This window comes from Xenopus laevis, chromosome 9_10S (assembly GCF_017654675.1).
Source record: "Xenopus laevis strain J_2021 chromosome 9_10S, Xenopus_laevis_v10.1, whole genome shotgun sequence".
Lineage (NCBI taxonomy): Eukaryota > Metazoa > Chordata > Amphibia > Anura > Pipidae > Xenopus > Xenopus laevis.
This window is the reverse complement of record NC_054388.1, coordinates 83,965,648-83,977,588: the sequence shown is the minus strand read 5'-3', so window position 1 is coordinate 83,977,588 and position 11,941 is coordinate 83,965,648. Positions and strand designations below refer to the sequence as shown.

General features: G+C 36.3%; 1 protein-coding gene across 1 annotated transcript in view; it reads left to right on the top strand.

Moving 5' to 3' along the window:
* Window positions 1–10,114: 10,114 nt before the first annotated feature.
* The window catches only part of LOC108702297 (germ cell-specific gene 1-like protein), a 43,212-nt gene continuing 41,385 nt past the window's right edge, over window positions 10,115–11,941 (top strand). The window contains 1 exon segment of the mRNA XM_018237774.2: window positions 10,115–10,644. Coding sequence (XP_018093263.2) covers window positions 10,341–10,644 — 304 coding nt within the window. The 5' untranslated portion in view covers window positions 10,115–10,340.

Sequence of the window (11,941 nt, the reverse complement as noted above, 5' to 3'; positions counted from 1 at the left end):
TGTAATCCAGGGTCTAATATTTTTGAGAAGTGTTTTATTTGGGTATTGGAAAGGATTACTGCTTTATTACATTGCATCAGCCTTTTAGACTTACACACAGAATTTCCACTATAAAACACTTAATCCGAAAATCATAATTTCCACTATGAAGCATCACTTCAACAATTTTCTGTTTCTGTTTATTATTTTTTATATACTGTTAATCAAAACTACTATATTCATTCCATGGCAAATATGCATGAATTGCAAAACACATAAAGAATAATTGGGTTGTTCTGTAAAAAAAAAATTACTAAAAAAAAAAGTCTAAAATGACTCGGTTCCAAAATCGGAAGCATGTCTGACCACGTATCCAGATGAAGGGAGAATCTAACCACAATGGAAGTATAGTAGGGTTTCAGAGCCCCAGAAACTTTGTGGGGCCCGATGGTGATGATAATTATTTTTTTTTGATTGACTGAGGAGGAAGAGGGCCAAACCACTGCCTTGTCTGAAGGCACAATTTTGTTGTTCCATATTTTTTGGCTTTTGCTCTGAGGTGCTACTTTTTAGCCAATTGTTGTGGATTTTGCAACATGCACTGCATACTAAAAGGGTGGCATTTGGGGGAATTGTGGTTGTGCCTGGTATGATCAAACTTGTGTGTTATAGAAGGGATAAAAAAAAAACCCTTTATCTAATGCTTTGCTTTCCCCATCAGTCTTGAACTTTCTACTATTGATGATAATAATTTCGAAAAAAAAACATACTGAGATATTGGTGGTCCTAGTATTTCTTAATTTTCAAGCAGTCAAGTAAGCCACAGGCCCAATGAAATCAGGGCTGAGTGGTACATAACTAAGGAGGTATGGGATTGAATAGGGCTGACCAATGTAAAGCTTTGGTGGGAAAAAATTAAGCTTAAGCTGGTGAGTCATGTAAAGGAGTGGGCATTTTGAATTCTAATGGGTAGCAGGAAAGAAGTTCCTCCAACCTGCCCTTAAGGAGGTTATGGGTAAGTGCCACAGCACATGTTTGGTGGTAAGGCCCCTATTTTGAAAGATAGTTCACAAATGCATGGGCATTTTTAGAAGATATAAAAGGGGTTGCAGGAAGTTGGTGAATTTAAATAGATAAAACATGATTATTACTTACCTGATGCAATTCCTCGTTTGGAGGGCTGTCATCCCTGTGATCACCTAATGTTGCAGATATTCTGTGGGTTTTATCGAAGGACCATTGCGTGCCTGGTGCAGGATATTGGTTCTCTGAAAACAACATTTGAAAGTAGGTTGATATGTTTACTTACTTAATACGACTATTGTATTATGTTACAAAGCTATATTTTAACAATTTTGGGATTAAATTTGGGAAATATATCTAATAAATGTTGTGGCCAGTTCAATTCCATGCCTTGTGTATTATTTATTTAATTACAACGAGTCAGCCAGTCCTTAGTTATAGCCCTTTATCATGTGAATTACACTATAGTGTAGCTTTGCTCCCCAAAGCTGTTCGGTAGTAGTATCAGATGCAAGCTGTTTAGGAAGTCAAGAGCCTTTAGGGCATAGGTATTTGGTTGCATTTTAATTTTTCTGATCATCTTGTTGACCTTAAACTGCTCATCCATGCATAGATTTCTACATAATCCTCAACTATCTTGACATGTATTGCACTATGAGGGTAGAGGGGGCAATTTTAAAACAGACAATCCTATAATCCTATAATCAGAGCACTAATCTTTCCACTGAGAAAAACACCCATAGACTCTATTGAAGAATAAAATGTATGGTAGATGTATAGTAAACTGTGAAAATGTTGCACGAAAAAATACCCACCGACGTCAACCTTTCGCACATTTTTGCCATAGCGAAATGGTACATTTCATTTACCTAGAGTGATGCAATTTCTTGATATTTCCTTTCATGTCTGGTTATTCGAGCACTGGCCCAAAGAAACACAAGAGTCCTGTTAACTAGCTACACAAATTGCCTTGCAGCACTAGTGCCCTTAGCTCAATTACAACCAGGTTTCCAAACCAGAAGTTTGAATGTCCTCTCTATACTAATACAGTTTTTCTCTGGGTACAAAGGTTTCCTTCCATGCTCCAATATCATTCAGGGAGATTAATTGGTTCCTTTTAAAACTGACCCTAACGTGTGTTAAATTGTAAGCTTCACTGGAGCAGTGAATGATGTACAGTACACTTGTACTGTATAATCTCTGTAAATACCTACAACATATGTCACCTTTATATCAATCAAGAATAAAAAGCTCTTCTTGGCTGTGATCTCTTTAACTCTTGTATGTAATCTGTATGATTGTTATATACACCTATTTGTTGAACAACGGAAAACTGTATGTTGGTGATTTATAAATACATGTTGTTATCAATAATAACAATGATAGCCAAATACTCAAAGCACACTATACACAACAATACATTTCAACAAATACATCAGGAAGATAGTTATATTTAGAAACTAAACGAATACAAATAAAAATAATATGGGATAATGTAAAAAAATATTCGTAATACGAACAAATTTTCTTTTGCGCAAATTTAATATAGCTTTTGCAAATCTGGAAACTGTTTACTGATCACTTCCAAACAGTGGAAGAAGGTTTGTGAATTTTATATTTTGTGCCAGTACGCAGTGAGTGTAATAAAACTTCTTAATGAAAAAGTTTTGTTTGCTCCAAAGATGACACCTTTAAGCACTTCTTAAAAGTTCGCAATGCGCAGTGAAAATTCGCAATGCGCAATGAAAATTCGCAATACACTAACAGGAAGAATATTACATTGCAAAATGTGAATTTTTATTCTTATTTATGCAAATTGTTTTGCTCTTTGCAACGTTTATTGCATTCTCCCAATAGGCTGTAAACTCACTATAGCAAACAAAAGCTATGTGAAATAGCAGTTTATATGTGCAAATATAAATACACATTAAAGGGGATGTAAAGGAAAAAAATAAAATCCCTTTTTTACTTTCTTTAATGAAAAAGAAATCAATCTCCAATATACTTAAATTAAACAAAATGTACCGTTTTTATAATAAACCTGACTGTATGCAGTGAAATTCCCCCTTCATTTTACTGACTGCTGAGGATAGAAAACTTCAGACCCTAACCCCTAACTGCTCTGCAGGGAAACGATCATACTTTCAAATGGCAGGGGGGAGCCTTATTTCGCAGAATTCAAGCAGCTTTGTTTGTTTCTCTATAAAGTAGCCGGCAACTGTATAGAGATTTGTATACACCAACAGATGAACGGCACTCCAATAAAAAACAGGCTTTTTATTACTGGGCAATGTGGAAATACATAGGCCTTACGCGTTTCGGGAACACCTTCCCTTAATCATAGGCTTACAAAATGAATCGAAAATTTGCTTTATATACAATAGGTCTCCAGCAACCCCTGTTGGTTGTCTGGATTGTTACAGTTAAAAATGCATATCTACTATTGCTTTATTATATTATTTGTATTAATAAAAACAACCACACTTTGCTAAAATGTATAAAACAAAAGAGGAGGAGAAGGGGGTAAAGAGAAAAAAAGAGACCCCTTTAGACCTTGGATATTACATATAATTATCTATTCAAATTAGCATATAGCATTATCCTTGTGGCTTAAGAGCTCATAATTTTATTTCCTTTGGGACAAATTAGCTCTTTTTCATTTATTTAATATTCTATTGTTTTAGATTTTTCCTTTTATCTGTTCCTTCACATATTGTGTTAGTACTAAGATGGATCGGTATGTGCAATCTTATGTGCATGTATGGGGAAGAGGAATTGACATAATAGTCTTCCATTAGTTTATATGGTTATTGTATGAACAAAAACAAGTGTCCTAACTGGTTGTCCAATAACTCAACCTGGATCAATAAATATTTGTATATGTGCTCAAATGGTACCGCCTGTGTTCCACGTGTATCAATATAAATAAGCGATGTCATGTCTTGTATTCAGGCCTTTTGGCATTCTGGTTTCAAGTTTTAAGATCCAAAAGGCTTCCCTTAGGTTAATGGAGTGTAATAGGTCCCAAGGGAAATAAAATTATGAGCTCTTAAGCCACAAGGATAATGCTATATGCTAATTTGAATAGATAATTATATGTAATATCCAAGGTCTAAAGGGGTCTCTTTTTTTCTCTTTACCCCCTTCTCCTCCTCTTTTGTTTTATACATTTTAGCAAAGTGTGGTTGTTTTTATTAATACAAATAATATAATAAAGCAATAGTAGATATGCATTTTTAACTGTAACAATCCAGACAACCAACAGGGGTCGCTGGAGACCTATTGTATATAAAGCAAATTTTCGATTCATTTTGTAAGCCTATGATTAAGGGAAGGTGTTCCCGAAACGCGTAAGGCCTATGTATTTCCACATTGCCCAGTAATAAAAAGCCTGTTTTTTATCGGAGTGCCGTTCATCTGTTGGTGTATACATTTGCGGCAGTGGGGACACTGCGGACTGAGCACCCGACTTCAAAGGGAAGCAGCGAAGTGGTGGTGAGTTGGAGCGGTCCTAATTGGTGTTGTTGTGTATAGAGATTTGTATCTGCAGACCCAGTCTGCATATTCTGATTATTAATCAGTCTTGCATTCTATGGCAGATATTATTTGACTTGTGCTGTTATGATAATTTATGACGATCCCTAAGCTTAACCTCCCAACTGAAGCCAACACCACACTGAGCATGTGCGTGGTCTTGCAAAGATGTTTAACATAGTTACAAGATGATGACCCCCTGCGGCCAACTTTGAAAGCATAAATCATTTGTTTTATTAGGCTTCTGGTGCAGTAAGTTCATGTTTAGTATACAAAATACAGCATTTCTAGCATTATTCTATTTTCGACTTTAGTTCCCCTTTAAGGAGTACAGGGAAATACTAATCTAATATAATTAGATAATATATAGTGAATACAAGGCATTTTAGAAAGATGGACAATGACAATCTCCATAAACAACAGCACATGCTGCTTGTGCATTGTATTGTGGTGCAAATAAAAACATGGCCTGGAAAACCTATATGGAAAAATTTTTATATCACACAGGTAAGCAAATGCAAATAAAATATTCTGAGAAATGAGGTGCAGTGTCAAATATTCATGCTCCTAGTGCAAAAAAAAAAAACATCTGCTTATATTGCCACAGAGCAAGGAAAACAGAACACATTATCAATAGTCATTTGTCTGTAGGGATAAAAAGAGAAATATCCCTTGGCACAGAAAGTCCCACTGCTTGAGGTGTAATGAGAAATTGTAACAAAACAGAGCAAAAGAAAACCAATGATATTATAGCACAATATTTGGCAAATGCAAATATACAGCAACTTCAGCCCATCAAAGGTTATATTAATTACTAAGAGGCACATTTACTAAGGGTCGAATTTCAAAGTTAAAAAACTTGGAAAACGGGTGTTTTCGATCGAAGTAAAAATCGTTCAATCGGTCGATTAAATCGTTAGATTCGAACGATTTTACAAAAAAATACTTTGACTACTCAAAACTGAGCCAAACACTCAGACAGGTTATAGGAGGTCCCCCATAGGCTAAACAGCAATTCGGCAGGTTTAAGGTGGTGAAGTCAAAGTTTTTTAAAGAGACAGTACTTCGATTCTCAAAGTCGAAGTTTTTTCAATTCGAATCGAACTTTGGCCTATTCAATGGTCGAAGTACCCAAAACTTTCTTTGAAATTCGAAGTTTTTGAATTCGAAAATTCACTTCCACCCTTAGTAAATGGGCCCCTAAGTGTAGGAATAAGTGTTGGAACAAATAAGGGAAGAATCCAGTTTACTGTTAGTTACATTTGACACTACATTTCAAGATGATTGGCAGGAGAGTAGGTTATTTGTAGCAGCATACTATGATCATGCTAGCACATGTATCACAATACTGTATATCATCACTTGCATTCCACAGGCTAACTGTATCCACCTCTCTCTCTCTCTCTCTTTGAGATTTTTTTTATTTGGTGATAATCATACACTAGCAACCAAACAACCATGACTTGGTATCATGGTTTTCTATGCTTTCCAGTCTATGTAGTATATATACAGTATATATATATCTTGATATCTTGATAACGGTCTTAGATCCTGACCGAAACGTCGATCCTTGCGACTATGGTTTTAATCTTTTGATAAATAAAGAAACAAATATTTTTTAAACTCCGGTGTGCGCTTCTTACAACTGTGGATTTGAGATATATATATATATATATATATATATATATTTTGTTTTTTTAATTTTACTAACATTTAAAAGTAGATAGAAACCCTTTTTCAATATACTATTCATAAGAATAATATACAGTATCACCTTAAATACACTTAATTGTGAGATATATCTTTATATCTATATTTGTTTAATCTTCTAAAAAAAACATTACCAAGGCAGATATCAATAGACTTCCCTAAAGATTATAATTGTTTTTCTACTTATTGTCTCATTTGAATGTTTAATTAAATGTGACTTCTGTTCTGTCTGCATGAGGAATTATAGCTACTTCAATTCATCTTTTCTCCCTTGTTCATTTCCTGCTTAATTGAGAGTATGAGATTATCCTGAAATCTCCTCTCACCTCTCTAGTACATCTCTCTCTCTCTCTCTCTCTCTCTCTCTCTCTCTCTCTCTCTCTCTCTCTCTCTCTCTCTCTCTCTCTCTCTCTCTCTCTCTCTCTCTCTCTCTCTCTCTCACCTGCCACAGAGCAAGTGCCAAGTCGGTATAAGAGCTTTCCTAATTCTCGCAAAAATGTCTGTTTCAAAGGTTTACAGCATATGGTTAATCACCAGAGAATGAACCAGCAAGGTGAGCTGTGTTGACGTAAATAATGCCTTTTCAAACACAGTAAGAGTATTGTGATGTATAGATGTATAAGGTGAAATAAAGACAGATATTATGAAATACTTAATTGCTAAAACTCTGTTTGTAATTGGCTGCAAGTTGCATCCATGTCATTTTGGACAATACACAGGTGGGTCATTCACAAAAAACAAAAACCATGAATTTCAGAAAAGCTAATTTTAGTGCCTTAAGGGCTGCCCTTCACAGCAGTGATTGGGGCATTACGTTTTCAGCTAAAAACACAGAACAGAAATGGTTGTCATTTACAATTATATTAAATCATTACTGTTCTCAATTTATTCCCTTAAGGAGTAAATGTAGAAGCTCTAAGAATCACCCTGTATAATACATATATATATACACTATATTAAATGTTATAAATCAGCAATCCGGAAGGGAAAGAAAGGAAATGAAGAGTGCATCACGGCGGAGGCTAAGACTAACCACAAAAAGTTTTAAATGATGGTACCAGTATGGTTGTAACAGATACAGAAAAGGCAAATGTGCTAAATTGATTCTTTCCTTCAGTGTATACAATAGAGGAGTCTGAGTTCAAAGGCTCACGTTATAGCTGCACTAATGGCTCAGCTCAATCTAGTTAGTGGCTGACTCAGGATATGATCCATAAAGCTTTAATAAAAATTAATGTAAACAAGGCTCCAGGGCCTGATGGCATACACCCCCAGGTTCTAAGAGGGCTTAGTTCAGTTTTAGACCAGCCCCTATTTCTGATTTTCTCAGATCTGCTTTCATCTGGTATGGTACCTATGGAGCATGGCTTTATGAAGGATAGGTCATGTCAGACAAATTTTATTGCTTTTTATGATTAGGTAAGTAAGATGCTGGACAGTGGGGGCAGTAGATGTGATCTATTTGGATTGCCAAAGCAGTTGATACTGTGCCCCACAAAATACTGCTTTCTAAACTAAGGTCTGTTGGACACAAGGCATTTACACATGGATAGTAAACCAGCTTCAGGATCGGGTACAGAGGGTGGTTGTTAATGGTACATTCTCTATTTGGAGTAAGGTTCTTAGTGGGGTCCCCCAGGGCTCAGTATTGGGTCCACTTTTATTTAACTTGTTTATTAATGACTTAGGGGAGGGTATTGTAAGTAGTGTATCAGTGTTTGCAGATGACACAAAACTATTCAGCCCAATTAATTCCATCCTGGATATGGCATCCTTGCAACATGATCTTGACAAACTGGCAATCTGGGCAGCTAAGTGGCAAATGAGATTCAATGTTGATAAATGTAAAGTCATGCACCTGGGATGTAAAAATATCCAAGCCACTTATACCCTTATACTGCACTAGGCAAATCTATTATGGAAAAGGAGCTTGGAGTCTTTGTAGATAATACACTTGGCTGTAGCAAGCAATGCCAGTCAGCAGCATCAAGGGCAAATAAGGTCTTGAGCTGTATTAAAAGGGGAATTGATTCATGGCAGGAAGCGGTCATTCTTCCACTGTAATAGAGCACTTGTAAGGCCCCATCTAGAATATGCCGTACAGTTTTGGTCTCCATCACTCAAGCAGGACATTATTGTATTAGAGAGGGTGCAGAGAAGGGCAACTAAGCTGGTATGAAAAATCTTAGCTATGAAGAAAAACTGGCCAAATTGGGGATGTTCACGCTGGAGAAGAGGCATTTAAGGGGTGATATGATGACTATGTATATATATATATAAGGGGATCATATAATAATCTCTCTAATGCTTTATTTACCAGTAGGTCTTTCCAGCTGACACAAGGTCACCCATTCCGTTTAGAAGAAAAGAGGTTCCGCTTAAATATTTCGGATGGGTTTTTTTACAGTGAGAGCTGTGAAGATGTGGAATTTTCTCCCTGAATCTGTTGTACTGGCTGATACATTAGACAGCTTTAAGAAGGGGTTGGATGGCTTTTTAGCAAGTGAGGGAACACAGGGTTATGGAAGATAGCTCATAGTACAAGTTGATCCAGAGACTAGTCTGATTGCCATTTTGGAGTCAAGAAGGAATTTTTTCCTCCTCTGAGGCAAATTGAAGAGGCTTCAGATGGGGTTTTTTGGCCTTCCTCTGGATCAACTAGCAGCTAGGCAGGTTGAAAAAAGTTAAAAGGTTGAACTTGATGGAATGTGTCTTTTTTCAACCTTACTTACAATGTTACTACGTTACCTACACTTCCCTTTGGTCACAGTGATATGTTGTTGTGCTAGCACTTTGCACATTTCCCCATAAATGGTAAATGAAGCCATAAATGTTTATGAAGCCACTGTTCTCTCTTCACTATACTGGCCCCCATTATTTAAATTTAAAACCGGAAGAATACTCTCACAATAGTTAAAGAGCTTGGTTCAGCCATTATTTATAATCTCTCAGACTTTATCTTATCTGGTAGTGGCAATGATTTAAGCGGGATCAAAATACTACTTTTAAAAACCTGGAACTCTCTTCCCTTTCTGATATTCGTTCTAATATATATGGACAAAAATGTATATTCAAAGTAGATAACAATGAAATCCAATAGCCTGCAGGTGTCTCTTGCTGGAGTCTCTCCAAGCTCCTAATACCATGTGTACATGTTAACAGATGTAAACTCAGCATCCCTGCTTCCTATCAACTAAAACACTTATGCACACCCTTATGCTGAGTTATTTTACCTGCTGCTTCCTTGGCTTTCAAGTGAATAATGGTCGGAAGAGGAAGTAGTTAAATAAAAATTAAATAACTAAAGATTCATAGTTAAAACAACACAGAAAAGGATAAACTAGAAAGCAGATAAAACAGGAAAGTATATTGCAATAAACGTGTTAGACATTGAAGGGACTAATAGAGGGATATTTACGTTTACAATGTTACTTGAAAAATATGTATTTATTGAATTAATTATAATCACCTTTTTGAATAGGGTAATTCAAGTGGAACTAAACCACTGTTATGGCAGGCACATGTAAGGTAGACATACCCTGCAAAGTCCTTATATGAAATATAATTATATATCTGCTGTGATTAGTTTATTTGTGATTTATGCACAGATGATTATAAACAAATCTGCTAAGAAGTAATTCCAATTTTATAGTTGTAGTTTTTGGTCACTGCTATTCATTTTTAGAAACTGAAGGATGTGCCTGTTTTAGGGTAGAAATGCCTATGCTGTATGTTTTCCTTATTTATATTCAAAATAGACGACAATGTAGCCTTGCAGCCTGCAGGTGTCTCCTGTTGGATTCCCTCCAATCCCCTCAATATCATGAGCTCATGTTAACAGATTCTAACTCAGCATCCCTGCTTCCTAAGAGGCAGACCACATATGATCTTATCCGTACACAGTGGCATCTCTAGGTTACGGAATCACAGTCCTGTAGCTACATTCACTGCAAAACAAACGGACATTCACTACTCCAAGCTGACTAGTTGGGAGGTGGATTGCATTTCTGTGCTATATGTTTGAAAAACAGAACTGCAAGGTTTTTTTTTGTAATCAGGACTCAATGTTCATGCTTTTTGGGCATGGGTAAATTATGAGCAAGGCAAGCCGAAGACACAGAGCCCTGCTTGCTGTGTGCCTGAACTTAGTAGCTCTCTTGTTTTCCACCACAGCATTCATTACTACCTACTGGTGTGAGGGAACACAGAGAGTGCCCAAGCCGAACTGTGGCAAAGGGAAAAAGACAAATTGCATCAACTACACTGGAAACGAGACGTACAATGGAACAAATAATAATGTCATTCATTACAGCTGGGAGACAGGAGATGACAGGTTTCTTTTCAGATACTTTCACACAGGTATATGGTACTCCTGCGAAGAAAACATCAACGGAGAAGGTGAGTTAAATCTGAATCAGATGATAATTAAATGCATTTCTGCTCGAAAGTTATCTTTACTTCCGAATCTAATACTGTAAAAATCAAAATCTGTATTCCTTCTGCATTCCTTGTTTTAAAAGTACATGTATCATATGACACATAATTAGTAATCTGTCATGTATTGCAACGTTGTAGAAAATTATGTAAGACTGATATCAGCACTTATTCTTCTATGAACAAGCACTGCATAATTACATAATTTTGTTGTTGTTTGTGTGTGTATCTGATACACTGCATATATTCACCCAACCAAGATAATTTGGGTTAAAAACCAGAAACCGATATTAATGAGATGGAATTTTTGAACTGTACATACTTTTAGAACTATGTGGTTTATTTTAACATCAAATAGATGCTATTTACTATTTTTTATTATCCTTAATTTATATAACACAGGACTATACCAAGATTGTTCCTTAAATCTTTTAGCTGATACTTAATTAAGCTTCTTTTTAGGGGAAATGTTATTTATAAATTTCTAATTACATTGTCAGAAGCATGAAAAAATATGTATTGTGCATAAGTACTTGGCTATATTAATTAACAAAAAGTTTGCAAAATTGGTCCTACCAGATCTTGGTTTTATCTGTGTATACTAAATGTACAGGGGTACAATTATTATAAATTACTGTTGGGATTTCACAGAATTTCACAATTGGAATAAGGTCCCTACTCCAAAGAGCTTGCAATCTATCAGGAAACTGAAGTAGACAGAAACAAAATGGGAATGTTACAAGTACATTGGTTATGGGTGTAGTGCTGCAGCGGGAGATCAGCAAGGTGCTTCCTCTAGAAAGTGTTTTTAAGGAGCTTTGAGAAAAGTGTTGATGTCGTATCTTGTCGGATGCAAAGTTGTAAAGTGTTCCAGAAGCATGGTGCAATCAGCAAAAAATTACTCAGCTCTTGAGGTGAACTGTATGGTCAATAGATTACCCAAGTTAAGCTCAGGGCCCTGAAAGGAGTGTATAGGGGGATGAGGGCAGATATACAGAGAGGATGCTGCCATTCTTAATGTTTGGTGGCAAAATCTCATGGAATTCTTGAGATGCAAGTGTGCCTATCAAAGGACAAGGGAAGTTAAACTAAAGAATTAGGCTAGAAATGTTGTACATGATATTTTGTGCTTCTGTACCAGCCCAAGGCAACCACAGCCCTTTAGCAGTAAAGATCTGTGTCTCCAAAGATGCCCCAGTAGCTCCCCATCTTCTTTTCTGCTGATTCACTGCACATGCTCTGTGCTGCTGTCACCTACTGA